Source organism: Mesoplodon mirus (genome assembly GCF_964341445.2).
Source record: "Mesoplodon mirus genome assembly, chromosome: 4".
NCBI classification, from domain to species: domain Eukaryota; kingdom Metazoa; phylum Chordata; class Mammalia; order Artiodactyla; family Ziphiidae; genus Mesoplodon; species Mesoplodon mirus.
In genome coordinates, this window is record NC_138979.1 from 64,173,913 (window position 1) to 64,193,143 (window position 19,231).

Here is a 19,231-nt window from a genome sequence, read left to right on the forward strand (position 1 = left end):
CGCCAGGAAATGCTTGTGAATCTATGAATGCTGCTGTGAGTGAGGCCCACTCTCCACAACCAGATCCGAGGAGAGGGGACCAGGCCTGGCCTCAATCGCTTCTACATCGGGGGAGCTGCGCCCGGGGAAGGCTTGGAGGTTGCTCCAAGGCGGGCTGGTCGGCCCTCGGTGAGGGACCTTCAGGATCCTTCAGCGCCAGTGGGCAGGTGGGGGCAGGGCGTGGGTGCGGACACACCCCCCCGCAGTGCCCCCGGCGCCCGGCAGGGGGCGCCGCCCCGCCGGCCCACGCCCCGCGGCGCGCCGGGCCGGCTCCCTCGCGCAGGCGCGCTGCCGCGGGCGGAGGATCCGGGCCGCGCTTCCTCTCGCCAGGCCTGCGAGCTTCCTCCCAGCGGAGCCCAGGGCGAGCCGAGCTTGGCCGCCGCCACTGAGACCGCCGTCGCCCTCTCGCTCTCGCCCCACCCCGCACCCTGCCCGTAGGTCTTGCCGGGGTGGGGTCCGAGCGGGGCGATCGCCCTGCCGCGCCGCCGTCGGGGCCGTCCCCCGGCCAGCGGTCCCTCCCGCCCCAGTCAGCCTGTGGCCGCCGGAGCCTCCGGGACGTGGAACGCGGGGACCCCCTGCGGCCCCTATCCAGTGTCCGGGGCAGCCCCGGGCAGCCGGCGCGACTTCCCAAAATCGAACCTCTGTGGCGGCGTTCGGAAGCGGAACTCTACCGGGGCCGCGCCGGCTACATTGTTTCCTCCCCCCTACTCCCTCCCGCCCCCCTTCCCCCGCCTTTCTTCCCTCCCCGACCCGGGCCGCGAGGCCATCCCCCTGCCTGTCTGGCCGTCCCTCCTCCCCCTCCTTTCGCACCCAGACCTCTTTGTACCGCACCACCCGGGGACCCCTGCGCCCCTCCCCTCCCCCCTGGCCGCATGGACTGCCCCGCAGGCCGCTGATGCTGCCCGCAGCGAGGTGGCCCGGACCGCAGTGCCCCGAGAGAGGTGAGTGCCTGGCAGACCTGGAGGAGGTGGGCGTCCGAGTGCTTCCTAGCGGGAGGCGGGTGGAGGTCGCTCGTCCCGCTTCTGCTGCTTCTGTTGCAGCTGCCGTGGCGCCCACACCCATCCCCCACCTCCCTTACCCCCTCCTTCCCGGGTTCGAAATCTCCCGGGAGTCACTGTCAGCCCAGCCTGACTGGGAGGGGAGCGTACGAGGGAGGTACTGCCTTTGGAGCCCCACAGACTTGTCTTAGGCCACCCCGAGTCTGTCCTCCCCCTCTTGTGGGGGCTGGCTGGAACCTGGAGGGAGGGGGTCGGCATGGGCCAGGGCCCAGGAGAATGGGCGGTTTGCCATTCCCGGCCCAGGGCCTCCCTGCAGGTTCCTTGGCCTGCCTGGTTCTGACCCCTCCTGCATTCCCCTGCGGAGGCCCTGCCGTCTCCAGGAAGCCCAGGGCCCAGCCACCTCCCTTGAGCCTGCCAGAGGTTGAGCCTGTCACCCTCGGCCTCCCAGAAAACCAGGCCTAAGCCAAAGGACCTCTGACCCTAGGGTGGGGAAACTGGGCAGGACCTCTGTCCTGGTGGAGGTGACACTGGGCATTAGGACCATGCCCCACCTCCTGGCAGCCTTGTCAGCCCGTTCTCCCAGGCTCCTCAGGGCCCAGCCAGGTGTCAGGAAGGGGCGTGTCCAGCCACTAGATTCTTGGAGCTTAACTAGGGGTTTATCTTCCCTCCTGTTTTGTAGACCAGGGGACTGAGGCTTAAAGGGGGAAGTTGCTATCCCAGGCCTCTGGCAGAGTTAGGCTGTCTGTCCTTTCATCCCCACCCCCCCTCCGGCTCTGCAGAGCTGGACTGCTGTGGGTAGAGAGAAACCAGGCAGGTGCCTTTACCCACCAGGGACATAAGCCCCCAGCCTGGCCCATGGGTCCTTGTGGGGTGAGCACGTGCTCCCCTACAGAGGGCTAGAGAGAAGGGAGAGGGCTTCCGGCCCCGGCTCTGCCTGGGTCTGGGCTCGGGCAGCATTGGCACTGCCCATGGGATTTCCGCCTGGTGCCTGAGGCTGGGTCCCACTGAGGGATGCGGTGTGTGGGGCACCCATGGGGTGCAGCCCTGGTGCTGAACTGAAACAGCCTGGTGGTCATTTCTGACCCCTCCCTCCTATACACCTTTGGCTCAGCTGGTGAATGGGATTGGATGGGGAAGGCGAGAGCCCTGTTTCCCCAGGGAGCACCCTTCAGCCTTGGCATGGGAGCATTGTCAGAGTGGGGACACCCAGAGGGTGTCTTCCAAGCTCCCTACACCCTGGTGTTTCCAGTGTCTTTCTTGGTGGGGCCCTAGCAGGAACAGGGTGAAGGCAGCAGGAAGGAGATTGGGACTGTGGCAGGATCCTTTTGCTGCTGGAAGTGTGGGAGGTTCCCTGGAGGATCCTTAGCCACGTCTGGGGCCCCTTGGGGCTGCTGGCAGTTTTGTCCCGCTCAGGCCTCTGCCCTTGATTTAGAGTTGTTTCCGGTTGCCCTGACATGCACAGTGGAGGGGACACAGATGTGTTGGGCCTGTGAGGCTCCCCTCACCCAGCCCTAACTTCCTTGCCAGCCTGAGGGCCTGGGGCTGAAGCCTGACATGGTTGGACGCCTGTGAGCTGTTGGGTGCAGGCTGGGGTCCCAAGACCCTTGTAGAAAGGGGTCTGGCTTCGGGCAAGCACGTGTGCAGGGCTTCGCTTTTTATGTGGCGAGCTTGGTGCCTTCCTCCCTGCTCTTCTCTCTGCCTTGGGTCTGGGACAGAGAAGGACCAGAAGACGGTCCCCAGCACCACTGCAGAGGGCACCAGGCCCCAAGGGGTTCAGCCATCACAGAGCAGACCAGAGTGCAGGCAGAGACAGAGGCCCAGGGCTCACAGTGTGACGTGGCCGCCCCGACAAGCCTGATCTGGCAGGACGGCTTGGGTCCAGTTCTGAGCTTGTTCTTTGGGAGGTTTTGAATCTCATTGTCCCCAAAGGTGTTTGGTCTGGGAAAGAGAAGGTAGGGAAGGACCCTCATGTGTCTGAGGGGCTGTCCCAAATCAGAAAGGCCATCCCTTGATGTCCCAGACACCAGGACCAGAGCTGGGTGGCAGGTGGGTCCCCAGGAAGCAAATTTGAGCTCAGAAAACTACGTATGTGGGTAAATAGTATTAGGGTTCTTAATTTACAAAGTAACAAAACAGCACTACAGAAAATTTAGAACACAGAAAATTCACCCACTGTTTCTTCACCGGCACAGTGACTGTTAGTATCTTGGAGCTCCCAGCCAGTCTTTTCCTGATCTTTTTTGCCTTTGTCGCTGTTTTCATTTGGGTGTGCATGCCATCACACCTTTTTTCATTTAATACCATATCTGGGCGTTTTGTCATATTGCTATACAATCTGTGCAACTTTGCCCCTAAAAAGCAACAAAATCTTCCCGAAAACTCTGCCACAGCAACCTTACCCCAACCCTCTTGCCAAGCTTGTGCATTGCCGTTTCCCATCTGTTGCTGTTGTAATCGTTGTTACTGCAGGCCCCCAAAGCAGCTGAGGGTACTGGAGAGAGTGGGCAGCTTGGCACCCAACCAACGTGATTCCAGGCCCAGCTGTGCCATTTAGGCCAGGGAAGAGGGACCTTGGACAGGTCATCCTTTGAGCCAGAGTTCCTTTATATACACGACAGGGACGCTGATACCTACTTCAAAGGGGAGTGTGCGGACACGGAACTAACTAACCAAGGTACTAGAAGGTGTCTGGCACACCCCCTGGCATCCACTAGGCGCTCTGTGAGAAGGGGTAGGCTTTGTTGAAGGAGTGCCCACTGCAGGCTGCCTCAGCATGTGCAGAAGACACCCGGGCCAGGGCTGGCTGATGGCTCACCTAGCCAAGGGTGGTCTCTGCCCAGGGAGCCCTTCAGAAACCCTGTGTTCAGAGACTGCTTTGGCTAGTATCCTTTCCCCTGCTCTCTGCCTTCCCCCGTCCCCATCACCATGTGGAAGGTGGGCTACTGGTTGGTTTCTGGGGCCTGGCCCTACCCATTCTCCCTCTGTTCTTCCAGCATCAGAGCTGAATGGACGAGGCCTTTTCTCTGAGAGCCTGGCTGCCTCCTGTCCCCCAGTTTCAGCTACTTCCTAGGCCAGCCCCACATTTCCCCAGTGGAGATAGAGGAGGCCCACTTTCCTTGGGAAAACTGAGTCTTAGCAAGGAACCCAGGCATCCGGAGCCCCAAGCCAGGGACAGCCATGCCAGCCTCATCCTCCCGCCCAGCGGCTGGGGAAGGGAAGAAAGTTGGGGTCAGAAGGCAGAGGTTCTAGAGCCTCCCAGCTGGGAGTTGAAGGGGAACATAGATGGTTCACAAATCACTAGGGAAGTCTTGTATGTTAGTGTCCTTCTCTTCAGCAGGTGCTCCCCAGGTCTAATCTGAGCGTGTACTGCTGTGACATCGCTTGCTTCCTCTTGTTCCACGTCTGTGGAGATCAGAGAACTGGGAGTGCCCTGCTAGGGTCAGCCCATGGACAGTATGAGGAAAACAGTCTCAGCTTGGCACTCCCAGGGCCTAGGAGACCATAGCCCCAGATGACCCTGGTATGTCTCACGACTAACCTAGGTAGAGGGTCCTCCCCAAGGTGGCCCATTCATTGCAGAGGGCTCCCAGGCGCATGACCTCGGACTCCAGCCGCCAGACTTTTGCCTTTAGAGTGTCCCCCTCGTCCCTGGTCTTGGTGCAGGGGAGGCGGGCATTACAACTGCCCTCCTGTCCCACAGCTTGGGCTGGGATGAGGTCACAGGGTGCGGTCCTCTCCAAGATGCTGGCCTGGCTGGGGTGAGCACTTTGGGAGTTTCTCAGTGCCCCCCCTCCTTGGTTGGGGACAGGATGGGTGGAGGAGGCAGGCCACCCTCCACACCAGGCAGGGAGCACTGCCTCCCCTCCTCCTCTCCTCTGGGTCCCTTCATCCAAGGGCTGGAAATAGAATCCGCTAAGTAATGATTAAAGTCAAATTCAGACCTAAAAATAAAGAGCTGGTGAGGAAGAGCTAGTGTGCTCCCTGCGTGGCTGAGGGGAGAAGCAAGCAGGGCGAGGCTGGCTTCGGGGGGCCAAGCCCTGCTACCCGGGAGAGGCCAGAGCCTGCTGGGGGACCAGGAGTACTCCACTAACTGGGGGGGGGGGTCTCTTGTATCAGGCATGATTCAGCCTGTACCAGTCAGGGTCAGACTGGCAGGACCAGGGAGAGAATCCCATTTTTCCCGTGGGGAAACTGAGGCCTGGGAGGGACAAGTGGTTTGTCCAGCAACTGTCCAAAGAGCTCCCCTTGGCAGGCCCCCAGGGACCTGAGGGCCCCATGCAGCCCAGCTCGCCCTTCTGCCGGCTCAGTTTCTCTTCCTGGTTTTGAGGTACTGTGATGAGGGTAGCTTCTCATCACACACCAGCTATGTACGCCTCAGTGGGGCTGGGCCTCCAACCGCAGCTTCCCTCTGCCTCCCCTCCCCTTCCGTGGTCTAGGCCCCTAGAAGCAGGAGAGGCTGCCTGGTGCGCCCCTCCTCCCCGCGGGTCCTGCTCTCTGCACAGTTGGAAGCCTTGTGGGTGGGTGAAAACTTGGGTGTCGTCTGACGCCTGCACACCCTAGCTGCTGCTTCCCAGCCCTGCCCAGCCCAGCCGCTGCTCCTCACCCGGGCCGGACATCTGTGGCCCATGCTGTCAGGGAGACTGGAGTGGAGAGGAGAGAAGGAACCCTGAGGCCCCCCTGCCGACCAATAGAGGAGGCCAGAGTCAGATAGGAGTCAGTCAGTAGGGAGAGGCCTGTGGTTCCAACTTCCTGGCAGGGCTGTGGGGAGCTCAGAAGCTGGGGATCTGCGTAGGCTGGAGCAGCCAGGAGGGCTTCCTGGAGAGGAAGGGCCATGAAAATCAAGAAGCATTTGAGAAAGAGACAGGGTAGGGGCAGAGGTCCTTGCTTAGAGCTCCTATACTCTCTAGGGCTGCTGGCTTCTCTAGTTGCTGTGTGAGGCACAGATGTAACCCATCCTTCCCAGAGCAGGAGGGCCGATCTCTGGGTGAACCTCCCCTCAGCTGCCCACTCTCACCTCTCTGTCCAGGGTGTCATCTGTCCTGCCCAAGGAAAGGGTGGAGGGGCTTTCTCCCGACCAATTTCAGACAAATCTGAGCTGAAATCTTTGCTCTACCCTTTGGGAGCTGGGTGATCCTCCTCAGCCTGGTTACCCCTCTGTCAAACAGATCAGTGGTAAAACCTCATGGGTTTTTTTGGAGAATTAAGTAACTAAGGCAGGATTGAGTCAGTAGGCTCTCACTCTTCGTGCTTTCATTTTTACAGTCCATCCCGTGGGGCAAGGGTGTTGGTAACCCTTCTCCCTACACTGGGTAGCAAGACTGTACGTCCTTTGAGTTGGGCCCCCTCAGCTTTACCTTCTGAGCCATGTGTTCTCAGGGTCCCAGTTCTGAGATGGGGAGACCAGGAATCTGGGGGCCAGCTCACCGGCCTCTGGGCCGCAGTTTCCCCACCTGTAACGTGGCTAGGGGACTTTGGGGTGAGGGACAAGGACACTCTGGTTTTTAAGGGTTCGTTGGAGGTGGTTTTTAAGGGTTCATTGGAGGTGGTTTTTAAGGGTTCATTGGAGGTCAGTGCTGAGAGGCTGTATGTAAATGTAAGCAAATGAAGATGCAATGACCACAGGCTGTGCTGAGGTGGGTGGCGGAACAGAGGCCTGGAGTCCCCACTGCCCAGTGCATGTAGGTAATTAGGCTCCTGAGCGGTAATTAGAAACCTTTCTGGGCCAGGAGTGTCAGCCTCAAGCTGCAGCGGTGCCTGGGGAAGGAGGCTCCCCTTATTAGCCTCCTCTAGCTCCAGCCCCCACTGAGCCATTGGGGGGGCAGGAAAAAAGCCAGTGAGTTGCTGTAATTTAGTTTTTAACACTTTACAGCCATTAAACTCACCCCTCCCCTTAGGGCAGGGGTGCTGGATGCTGAGGGAACCCTGGGGGTGAGGGTGGGGCAGCTCACACTGCAGACAAAGTGGGACTGTCCATCCTTCCAGCCCTCTCCTGACCCCCAGGGAGGTTCAGGCCTCTCCAAGGGTCTTGTGCCCAATTCTGCAGCTGCCCAGCTGAGGGCTCTGGGGCCACCCGTCTGGCTCAGTGGGAACCAGCCTCCAGCCCATGGCCTGGTGTGTGGCCAGGGGCATCACAGTGCCGGCAGCCTGGCTGCCCTGTGCAGAACCAGAGGTGGGGCTGATTTTACTGCTGCCAAACCAGCCCAGCTGCTGTTGGTGCCCCGCCCTCCTCAGGTGTCTTTCGGAGGGGCGTGCCCAATCAGAAACGCAGAGCTGTGTGCCAGACGCCTGGGTTCAGAGCCTCTGTTGACCCTCGCCCTGAGCCTCCTCCAGCCTTAATTAACTCTCTCTGTACCACTGTTTGAAATCCTAATCCTGGCCCGATCTAGCACAGTCGCTTCTACCTGAGATCCTCCCCTCCCCTCCCCCTCTTCCTGGAAGCCTTCCCCAGTGGCCTTTGTCTCTCCTCTGCTGAGGCACCAAGCACACCTGGCCATGATTGATCACCTGGTAGCCAGGAGGGCTGGAGCAGGGCTGGGCACAGAGGAGAGATGCTGAGTAGCATTCTTGGGGTCCCAAGGGGAGGACCTCCTGGGCCCTTCCCCCCTCCTGTCCATCCTGGCCACCACACATGGAGCTGGGCTCACAGGGAGCCTCTTGAAACAGTGGCTCAAAGAATAAGAGGGCAAGGTGGACCTGCTTGTTGCCTCTGGGGGCTGCCCTGCCCCGCAGAGGCTCCAGCTGGGTCCTGTGGCAGGACCAGAGTCTCTGGGGGCCATGGCCCCCAGAGTTCCCCCAGATCTCTTGTGCACTTCCCTTTTCAGTGGCTATTTTTAGCTGGGTGTAAACAGTTACTGAAGGCTCCCACGCCCCATTAAGCAGTGGAGTTTTGGTGAGGGGGGCAGGGCAGGAGCCCCTTAACCTACCCTGGCCCTCAGCACGTGCTAGGCTGTGAGGGTCTACAGCTTCCCCAAGGCAGGGAAAGGGCAGTTGCTGGGCTTCCCCCCTCCCTGCCAGCCTGGACTCCCAAGAAAGGCCTGCCTGAGGCTGTGGCCACTGACCTCAGCGCTTGGGCACAATGCCCAGCCTGTTCCCGGGACCCCAGCACAAGAACTCCTGGGAGCAGGGTTTGGGGCAGGAAGTCGGAGTGAAAGTCCCCTGTCCCCCAGCCCTGTGGGGTGGAGTGGCAGCTGCTGTCCCTTTGGAGTTAAGTATAGTCCTGTCGGTTATGGGACTGCAGTGTGGTGCAGCCAGCCTAGTTTCCCCCTGTTGTTTGTTGGTTCATTCATTCATTCAGCACTCATGTGCTGAGCAGCCGCCCTGGGCCAGGCTCTCCTCCTGCAGGGGCTCCCAGGCCAGGGTCAGTGAGCTTCTCGCATGAGAGGCTCTGGAGGCTCAGAGCAGCCACCACAGCTGGGGAGCCACTGAAGGCTCCTGGCACAAGTGGTTTTCAAAAAGGTATTGATTTTCTTACTAATCTTATTTTTGGGGGGGAGGTAATAGATGCATGTGGTTAAAAAAACAAAAGTTAAAAGAACAAAATAGCAAATATACAACGAACAGTAAGCTTCCCTTGAACTTGATACTCACTACTCCTTCCCATTCTCAGAGACGACCTCTGTTATCAGTTTCTTCTATCTTTCAGAGATAATCCGTCCATATCTAAGGTTAGGGGCGAATGGTATGTCCTTTTAAAAAACAACAATTTGTAATATACCATGGGTGATGTCCTGCACCCTGCTTTTTTTTTCGGTCTTTGAGAATTTCAGACCTACCAAAAAGCTGAAATAATGGTATGAATACCCATGTATACTTTACCCAGATTCACCAGTTCTTAACATTTTGCCACATTCGCTTTACCTCTTCTTTTATATACATGGACATATGTGTATACGTATTTTTTTTTTTTGCTGATTTGAGTGTTAGTTGCAGGCATCGTACCTTTCTCTCCTAAGTACTTTATCATGTATCTCTTACATAATCACAGTACCATGATCACACCTAAGAAAATTAACATTAATTCCATAACATTATCTAACATTTTCATTTTCCCAGTTGTCCCCAAATGATCTTTATAGCTATTTTTTCCCTCTGATCCAGAATCTGATTCAGAATCACTCATTGAATCTTGCTATCATGTGTCTTTTCTTTTCTTTTTTTCTTTTCCAGCTTTGTTGAGATATAATTGCGATTTAATGTGTAAGTTTAAGGTATACAGTGTGATGATTTGATATACGTGCATATTGTGAAACGATTACCACAGTAAGGTTACTTAACACATCATTCACCTCACGTAATTACCATTTTGTTGTTGTGTCATGTTTCTTTTGTGTCTTGTTTAATCCAGAACATTCCCCAGCCTTTCTCTGTTTGTTTTGTCTTTTATGACATTGACTCTAAGAGTCCAGGCCAGTTATTTGGTCTCTGTCTGCCTACGTCTTCCTGATTGGAGTCAGGTTAAGCCGCTCTGCGGGGCCATCGCACAGAGGATGCTGTGCCCTCCTTAGTGCAGGAGGCACTCAGTGTGCTCCTCTCATTATTGGTGATGCTTAATTTGATCACTCGGTTAACAAGGTATCTGCCACATCTCTCTGTGGTGGAGGTGCTTTTCCCTCTCTCTGATTAATCTGGAGGGTGGTACTTAGATGCCATGTCTCTGTCCTATTCCCCCGACAACGTTTCCTTCATGACTTGAGCTGGCTTTTTGCCATTTCTACTTACTCTATCATGAGGAGGTTTCTGTATCAGCACCTAGAGATCCGTCCTGGCCCCATAACAGCTGGAGTTGTGTTGTTGCCTTTTCAGGCTATCTGGTCATATATTTACTTGGTTCTTTATTAACGGACATAAAGGTTGTCTCCCAGTCTCTTGCTACAACAAACAGTACTGCAGGGACTGTCTCACTACATTTTCTTAGGCACACGTGCAACCCCTGAAGGTTGAGTGGAAGTTCCTTGGGTAGAGAAGGGGGAAGGAGTGGAGAGTGAATGCCAAGGCGGGGAGGTGGGTGGGGCACCAGGGTCCTAGGAGCAGCAGGTGAGAAAGGGATCTGGTTCAGGTGCTGGAGAGCCAGTGAGTCCCAGAAGGGTCAAGGGACTTTCCCAAGGTAACACAACAAGTTGGTGGCAGAGCAGGAACAGGACTCAGAGCCCTTGACTCCCTGGACAATGTTCCTGCACTTCTTCCACAAAGTGGCCTGAAACAAGGTTCACATAACCCTGGAAGGGCCCCTCTGTGCCTGATCAAGGCCTGACTAGAGGCCTAGGTTTGCAGTAGCCCCTCCCAGCCACTCTGACTCTTGGCCTCTGACCTGGAGGGGGATAGTCCGGCTGGACCCTCAGAGCCCTAAGGATGGGACCTTCTTGGCCTCATGACTTCGCCAGGGAGGAGCCGTCAGAGAGGGTCTGCAGCTCCTGCTGGCAGGATTTCTGTGGGAAGAAAGCAGGCTTCAGAACAGCCCTGGGAGCTGTAGGGTTGTCACCAGCCCATTGTACAGATGGGGAAACTGAGTCCTGAAGTCATAGCCAGTAGAGCAAAGGGGAGAGGCTAGCTCCTCCCTCTCGTTTCCATATCTGTCAAAACCCAGACCCTCAAGAAAGGCCACCCTGACCCTCCTGGTCTTGCCCCTTCCTCTGAGCACTGCTTGATTCTCCCTCTTCCCTTGCACTCTCTTTTCGAGGCCAGTGTGGTCCCAGCCTGCTAGCAACCCCCGCATGGTGCATGCACATAGGCAGGAGGCACCAGGGGTGGGGGTCGAACTGGCCTGCTGGCTCAGGCATATGACACCTGCATGGGGCAGGATGCTCACTGGAGGTGCAGCCTCAGGTAAGGCCACTTGCCTCTCAGCCTGGCTCGGCATGCTCATCTGTAAAATGGGGATAATAATAGCCTCTCCCTCTCAGCTGTTAGAGGATTTGATGAGCCATACTGTGCCAAGGACAGGGCGAAGCACAGAATAAGTGCTCAGGAAACAGGACCTATTATTATTTTTGTTATTATCATCTAGTCAGTGGGGAGGCGGCAGCAGCAGCTGCAGGCCTGCAGGGGAGGGAGTGTTTGCAAACTGACAGCTGGGAGGGTGACTAATGGTGCCTCAGCCTCCTCGCCCTCTCGCCCTCGGTGGTGGTGAATCTTGCGAGGGAGGGGGAGGCATGGGGATGTGGAGAGCTGGCAGAGCCCCTATTCAGAAGGTCTTGAAGGGCTTCCCTGGTGGCGCAGTGGTTGGGAGTCCACCTGCTGATGCAGGGGACGCGAGTTCGTGCCCTGGTCCGGGAAGATCTCACATGCCGCGGAGCAGCTGGGCCCGTGAGCCATGGCCGCTGAGCCTGTGCGTCCAGAGCCTGTGCTCCGCGACGGGAAGGGCCACGGCGGTGGGGGGCCCACGTACTGCAAAAAAAAAAAAAAAAAAAAAAGAAGGTCTTGAAGGTTGGGGACCCAGCTAGCCACAGAGGGACCCCAGTTCAAGTTCCGGACCATCACCCCTAACTAGCTGTGTGACGTAGGGCAAGTTGTTCAAACCTCATGAGCCTCAGTTTCCATTTCTATAAAATGGGGGCAAGAGGAGCTCACGGCTCCCACATGCAGTTCTTGGGAGCCTAGAGGTGCTTCCTATACTCATGGTGGTTCAGTCGTGTCAATGTATGTGTGTGTAGGGGAGTCCAGGCTCATCCTTCTTGTGCCCCAGGCTCCCTGCCCAGATGGCAGAGGTTGACGGGCTGGCCTTGGGACAGGAAGCACTATGTATTCCGGGAGGAAGGGAAGCCTGGAAGTGGGGCCTGGACGTGGTGGTGCTTCTCCCCAGCTCTGTTCTCCCCGGCTCCTTCTGGTCTCCTAGACCACACTCTCCCCTGCTGAGGCCCACAGACCCCATGGCCCTCAGAAGCAAACCCTGTTTCCTCACGTCAGAGTTTGAAGCCCCCGCATCCCTGCAAGTTTTGTGCCAGGCGGACCCAGTACACCTGGTCCCCTGCCGCAGACTGATGGGGTGCTCAGACCCTCAGGGTCTGTTTCCCGCCCTCCTCACCATGGGCTTCCAGCCTGGGGTGCCCCTGCCTTTTTTAGCCCTCCAGCCTTCAGGGCTCAGCTCCAGCGCTCCCTCCTCCAGGAAGCCCATGTAAGCTCTGCAGTCCTCACTCACCTCACACCCCTAGGCACTTGCACTCAAATGTCTTCTTCCACCGCCTGGCCTGGGGTAGGTGGTAAAGTCTGTGAGTGTCAACCAGGCCCCAGGCCTTGTGTGTCCTGCAAATGAGCCTGGGAACAAGGCACATGCAAAAGTTTTTCTTCTAACATACTGTGAGCACGGAGTAGTCACTGGCCCTGTCTCAGCCTCAGTTTCCTCATCTGTCAGAAGAGAACAGTAGCCCCATCCCTCTGCTTCCTGGGACAGGTACTCCGGGGCTCTGGGCTGTGTTTGGGAAGATGCTGGTCATAGAGGGAGTGCTGAGCTGGGGCCACAAAGAGTATGTGTGCAAGACGGGGTTGACTTGCTGCTCTTGGGGCGTGGGGTTGGCTGGGGTAACTTTCTTGGGGTAGTCAACTTTACTGAAGTAAACACATACACCAAAACGTATACCAGCCACAAGCGTACAGCTCAGTGAAGTGCTACAGAGTTGAACTTGCCCCCTTCCAGTCACTGCCTCCTCCAAGGGGAGTTGCCATCCTGCACTGGAAAATCCCCTGACTGTGGAGTTTATACAAGTGGAATCACGTGGCCTGTGTGCTTTCTGTCTGGCGTCTTGGTTAGCATGTTTAGATGCATCAGTGTTGTTTCACAGCTGTAGTTTATTCATGTTTACTGCTGTCCGGTACTCTGTGAATGTACACAGTTTATCCATCTCACTCCTCATGGGCATCTGGGCAGTTCCCAGTGTGAGGTTTGCTACAGACCACGCTACTGTGTGTGCTCCTGTGCCTGTCTCAGCAGTGCCTGCCCTGTTTTCTCTTGGGTGTGTGCTGGGAAGTGGGGTTGCCAGGCCATGGGGTTGGCATACATTTGGCTTCAGAGACACTGCCTGGGCGAGTTTTTATAGGTGACAGAACTCAGAGGCCCACAGAGGACAAGGGACTTTCCCAAGGTGTCAAGCACCTTCCCCAGGTTCACAGCTGCCCTGTGGTCCCCCACAGACCACTTAGCTGATATCCAGCCGTGGGGCTGGTGGGGCAGGCACTACTCACCCCCTACGCTTTGTAGCCTCTGTTGGTCATTCCGAGGGCTGAAAGGCCACAATGGGCTCAGGGTTGACGGCCCTCTGTCCTTGGGGGTCCTCAGCCCTCATCCATCCCCTGCCTCCTCCCCTGCCCCGTGCCCTCAGCCTGCTGAGACTGGAAAGGACAGCCCTTGCCCCAAGTCCCAGCTCTGGAAGCCTCTGGCGTCTGTTCGCATTGCTATGGGGAAGGAATAGGGTCTCAGTGACGGAGGGAACCATCTCCTCTCACAGCCTTCCCGCAATCTTCCCCTCTCCCCACAGCTCTCATGGTACCAAGTGACAGGTTGGCCTTCCTGTGACACGGGGACACCAGATCTTCTGAGAAGATGTCGGCAATTCAGGTACTGCAGGGGCAGGGGTCTAGGGCAGTGGAGTATCCCCACCACCACCACAGGGGTGCTGAGAAGAGAGAGAATGAGGATTCAGGTCGATTCAGTCCCCTTTACCCCAGTCCTGGCTTTCAACAAAATGGGATTCCAGGGCCCACTGTCAGATGCAGGGCCCTCAAGATGGGAGCACAGGTCTGGGGGCAGAGGGGAAGTCTCAGCTAGAAGGACACCCAGAGCTCTCCGGGGGAAGGGCACCTCACCCAGACTCAGGGAGGCCAGCCAAGAGGCTGTGACCTTGAAGGCTTGCAAGCAGGTGGGTGGGGGCTGCCCCAGGCTGCACCCGCCCACGTGTCGCCTGCCCTGCAGGCTGCCTGGCCATCCGGTACAGAATGTATTGCCAAGTACAACTTTCACGGCACTGCTGAGCAGGACCTTCCCTTCTGCAAAGGAGACGTGCTCACCATTGTGGCTGTCACCAAGGTAACCAGGGACTTCACATCCCTACCCGCTTCCTACCTCTGGGTTTTGTCTCCCCTGCACGGGAGGGTGAGCCTGAGAGCGTGTCTGGGCTCCCCTCTCCCCAGGACCCCAACTGGTACAAAGCCAAGAACAAGGTGGGCCGTGAGGGCATCATCCCAGCCAACTACGTCCAGAAGCGGGAGGGCGTGAAGGCAGGCACCAAGCTCAGCCTCATGCCGTGAGTACCTCGGAGGAGTGGTTGGGAGTTCCCAGTCTGGGAGGAAGGAGGGCGGGGAGCCCTGTTACCCCTGGAAGAGAGTCAGGAAAGCAGGGAGGCGAGAGTGAGGGGCTGGGATGTCCGTGAGGGCCTCTCGAGACGAGGGGAAGGGCATGGGTGCCGGACCTCAAAGGGGAGGACGGAGCTAGGAGGGCTGAAGAAAGAAGGGCAGGAAGCAGAGGATGAGGGCCTCCAGAGCCTGTCTGAGCCCTGAACTGTGGAGAGGTGCCAGCCAGAGGGAGAGCCTTCGGGAAGTGGAGCCTGGCAGTGCCCTTGGGCCACCATGACCCCAGGCCCGGCCTCCCCGCAGCTGGTTCCATGGCAAGATCACGCGGGAGCAGGCAGAGCGGCTCCTGTGCCCACCAGAGACAGGCCTGTTCCTGGTGCGGGAGAGCACCAACTACCCCGGGGACTACACTCTGTGCGTGAGCTGCGACGGCAAGGTGGAGCACTACCGCATCATATACCACGCCAGCAAGCTCAGCATCGACGAGGAGGTGTACTTCGAGAACCTCATGCAGCTGGTGGAGGTGAGCCGAGCGTGCCGGCCCTGATTCCGGCTACAGTCCCACCATTCTAGCTGGGTGACCTTGGGCATGTCCTGCAGCCTCTGCAAGCCCACGTTTCCTCACGCCTCGATAGAGCCCGTGCTGTGTGCCAGCATTGAGCTCTGACCCCACAATGCCTGCACAGGGAGGTGGTACCCCAGTTCATAGGCCAGGAAACGGAGGTTCAGAGCAGTTAAGGGACCTGCCTCTGGTCACACAGCTGTGACTTGGAGGTGCCAGGACTAGAATCTGAGTATTCTGATCCCAGAACTAGCTTCCTTCCAGCCACTCATAGAGCTGTATGCCCAGATGTGTGTATGTAAACATGTCCTCATGAACTTTACCTTGATGGCCCACATGTCCCTGCAGCTCCCAAGGCCATCTCTGCCCCAGGCAGCCTCCAGATGCCTCCTGTACTCACTCTCAACACCTTCCCCCTGTTGGCCTGGCTTGCCCTATGGCAGGGGAGGGTCCTGTGCACACCTGGCTGGAGGCTGGTATTAGACTGAGCCAGGGCTTGTCCTCTGCTTTGGGATGCTGGTGAGGCCCAGAGTGATCACAACAACCCGGTATCTGTCCAGCACCTGGGTGTGGGGTGGCATGGGAGATGGACCATGTGTCTGGGGCCTCCCTAAGCCCTGCTAGACATGGAGAGCCCTCCTGACCCAAACCAACTCTGGGCTGGGTAGGACTGGCCTCTGCTGCCTCCTGGTGGTCAGACCCGGGCAGTGCACGGGAGCCACGGGTGGTGCACAGGGGGCTGGCCCTGATCGCCTGCCCTGCCCTCTACAGCACTACACCTCAGACGCAGATGGGCTCTGTACCCGCCTCATCAAGCCAAAGGTCATGGAGGGCACTGTGGCGGCCCAGGATGAGTTCTTCCGCAGTGAGTGCCACCCCCCCACGCCCACTCCTCACTTGCCTACCCGCCTCCTCCCACCCGGGCTTCCTGGAACTACCCCATCCTGGTGGCTCTGGAGACGTCCAAGGAGCCCCACATAAGTCACAGTCCAGTCTGCCTCTGCTGTGACCCCCGCTCTGACTTCAGCACCCCTCACTCACCACCCACTCCCCCCGCAGGCGGCTGGGCGCTGAACATTAAGGACCTGAAGCTGCTGCAGACCATTGGGAAGGGGGAGTTTGGAGGTGAGCCAGAGAGGGTGGGAGCCCTAGGAGAGGCTGCTGACTGGGGGGAGTCCAGGAAACGACCCCCAACTCTCTTGCCCCAGACGTGATGCTAGGCGACTACCGAGGGAACAAAGTCGCCGTCAAGTGCATTAAGAACGACGCCACTGCCCAGGCCTTCCTGGCTGAAGCCTCGGTCATGACGTGAGTTGGGGCAGGGGGTGGGGAGGTCACCCGGGGCCAAGAGGTGATGGGGAGGCTGGGCAGGCTCTGACCACCCCGTCCTGCCCCAGGCAACTTCGGCATAGCAACCTGGTACAGCTTCTGGGCGTGATCGTAGAGGAGAAAGGTGGGCTCTACATCGTCACCGAGTACATGGCCAAGGTGTGTGCCTGCCCCGTGATCCAACTGCCAGCCTGGAGCTGAACACTGGGGCTCAGGCCTTCCAGCCGCCCCAAGCCCCCCACCATCCCCTTGGGCCCCTGCTCCCTCAGTCCCTTCTCTCCAACTTTGAAGTCACCAGGGCTTGGCTTTTGTCTTGGCTCATCATTTATTCACTACGACCTTGGAAAAGTTGTGTCACCCCTCCAAACCTCAGGTCCTCATCTGTGAATGGAGATAGTAACAAAGTTTACCTCAGAGATTTATGAAGATTAAGAAATAATGCATGATAATGCATGATAATTGCTGAGCACAGCGTCCAGCGTCCAGACTCTGATATTCCTTCAGTAGTGACGTCCTGACCTCTCCCCTGCCCCTCCCCTCTCCTGACACCTCCCTTGAGTGTCACCATTTACCCAGCCCCAGGCCCACTGTTCCCAGGGTCTAGAGGGCAAGTCTGACCTATAGGGCCTGTTGGTCTGTCTTGTCCTGCCCCCAGGGGAGTCTGGTGGACTACCTGCGGTCTCGGGGTCGGTCGGTGCTGGGCGGAGACTGTCTCCTCAAGTTCTCACTGTGAGTGAAGCAATGCCTGATTGGGAGGGGGGGGCTGCTATGGGATCCCTGTCTAAGGGGACATGTGGCTGGCTCGCCCCCAGAGATGTCTGCGAGGCCATGGAATACCTGGAGGGCAACAACTTCGTGCACCGGGACCTGGCAGCCCGCAACGTGCTGGTGTCTGAGGACAACGTGGCCAAGGTCAGCGACTTCGGCCTCACCAAGGAGGCTTCCAGCACCCAGGACACGGGCAAGCTGCCAGTCAAGTGGACAGCCCCCGAGGCCCTGAGAGAGAAGGTGGGCACGCCTCTCCTCAGGGCCTGAGCAGTGGTGGATGGGGTTCCCGGGTCACCCGCATCCCCCAGTTCCCAGGACCTGACACTGCCTCTCCCATCCACGTGGCAGAAATTCTCCACCAAGTCTGACGTGTGGAGTTTCGGGATCCTCCTCTGGGAAATCTACTCTTTCGGGCGAGTGCCTTATCCGAGAATTGTGAGTGTGGGCACTGGGGCTGGGTGGGGCTTGGAGCAAGGGAGGGGGTGATGGGGAGGGGGACTGGCTGGGCCCCGCCTCCCCAGCCTGAGGCCTAGAAGCTGCAGACCTGCCCTCGGGACCTTCCAGGCCATTCCCTGGACCGGGGCTGAGGCGGAACTAGGGGGGTCCTTGGAGAGCAACGCTGAGTGGGGGTCCCCTCGGGGGTCAGGCCTTACACTGATGCGTACCACCCACCTGCCCGCAGCCCCTGAAGGACGTTGTCCCGCGGGTGGAGAAGGGCTACAAGATGGACGCCCCCGATGGCTGCCCACCTGCAGTCTACGAGGTCATGAAGAACTGCTGGCACCTGGACGCCGCCATGCGGCCCTCCTTCCTGCAGCTCCGTGAGCAGCTGGAGCACATCAAAACCCACGAGCTGCACCTGTGACTGCTGGCCTCCACCTAGGTCGGGGGCCTGTGGGGACTGAACCCGGAGAGATTGCGGACCTGGTGCCCCACTCGCTGGGCCCAAACCCGAACTGAGCCCAGCAGGACTGTGGGCCTCTTTTCTCTGTTGCAGCCTGCGCCCCTTCTGGCCCCCGGAGACCCTGCCTAGGCCTGGCACCTTCTCTCATGGACCCACCTGTGGGGCTTTGGGAACCCCGCCCAAGGGCCAAGAAGGGAGGAGGCTGAGGAGCCCTACTGGGGTCAGGCTCCCCCTGGCCTCCCATATCTCGCCTTCTTAGAGTTTTATCCCTTTCCTTTTTTGAGATTTTTTTCCGTGTGTTTATTTTTTATTATTTTTCAAGATAAGGAGAAAGAAAGTACCCAGCAAATGGGCATTTTACAAGAAGTACGAATCTTATTTTTCCTGTCCTGCCCACAAGGGTTGGGGAGACCAGGCCCCTCTCTAGGGACCCATCGCCCCAGCCTCGTTCCCCACCCCGTGTTCCTTGTCCATGTTGCCTCGGTCGCCCCGTGTCTGCGCTTGACCATGTTGCACTGTTTGCATGCGCCCGAGGCAGACGTCTGTCAGGGGCTTGGAGTCCGTGTGCCGCTGCCGCCCGCCCACCCACCTGCCTTGTGAGATGGAACCGTAATAAACCACTCCATGAGGACCCCGCCACCCAGTCTCGGCGCTTCCTCCGCCGAGCCTGCCTGTCCCACCCGGCCTCCCATCCCCGTGCCATCTTGTCCATCCCCCTGTCTCTGTGAGTGAGGCTGTGCTTGCCCTGTGAGTGGGGCGGGGTGGGGAGCACCGCGGGGAGATGTAGCCACCGCCTTATGTCAGCTGCACGAGCGAGTGTCCTGTGTCTGCCATGGGAGAGCTCTCACTACCCGCCTCTCTCAGTGTCCTCCTGCCGGGCAGCTTGTCCCTGAGACCGTCCCGGGCTTGGGTCCCGTGCACAGGGTGATGCCTGGGCATCCCGGCCGCCTCTCCTGCCGTGTTGTTCAGGCCCTCAGCACGAGGAGGGCTGGAGCCACGGACGGGGGAGAAAGCCAGGCCTGACCAGCTGGAGATGGGCTCCCCTTGGTAGGAGGCAGGATAAACGTCTCGTGCTTCAGAGGAGATGGTGATCTGGAGTGGGAGGGGGAAGGGGAGACCTAGATACGCTGGTGGTTCTCACAGTCTGCCTAAGATGTAGCACTGCCGCCCCGTCCCCAGCCCTATGTGTGCCCAGCCCCATGCCTGAGGATGCAAAGGTGGTGGGTGTCTTCCCCACCCCACCTTGTGGGGCACAGATGGAGAACGCGGACCAGCCATGGGATTTTCTCCCCTCGGGTTCCCCAGGGCCAGTGGTCAGTGCGGAGCCTCTGAGGGCTGTGGGGAGGCTCACCT

The 19,231-nt window shown here is 58.4% G+C and overlaps 1 protein-coding gene across 1 annotated transcript; it reads left to right on the forward strand.

Moving 5' to 3' along the window:
• The first annotated feature begins 322 nt into the window (after nt 1-322).
• CSK (C-terminal Src kinase) lies at nt 323-18,510 on the forward strand. Its single transcript, XM_082619846.1, has 13 exons — nt 323-980; nt 13,505-13,584; nt 13,939-14,052; nt 14,157-14,269; nt 14,619-14,838; nt 15,649-15,742; nt 15,937-16,002; nt 16,086-16,185; nt 16,275-16,365; nt 16,862-16,935; nt 17,019-17,214; nt 17,323-17,409; nt 17,657-18,510. The coding sequence occupies exons 2-13, from the start codon at nt 13,570-13,572 to the stop codon at nt 17,837-17,839; spliced, it is 1,353 nt and encodes a 450-aa protein (XP_082475972.1). The 5' UTR covers nt 323-980; nt 13,505-13,569; the 3' UTR covers nt 17,840-18,510.
• The last annotated feature ends 721 nt before the right edge of the window (nt 18,511-19,231 follow it).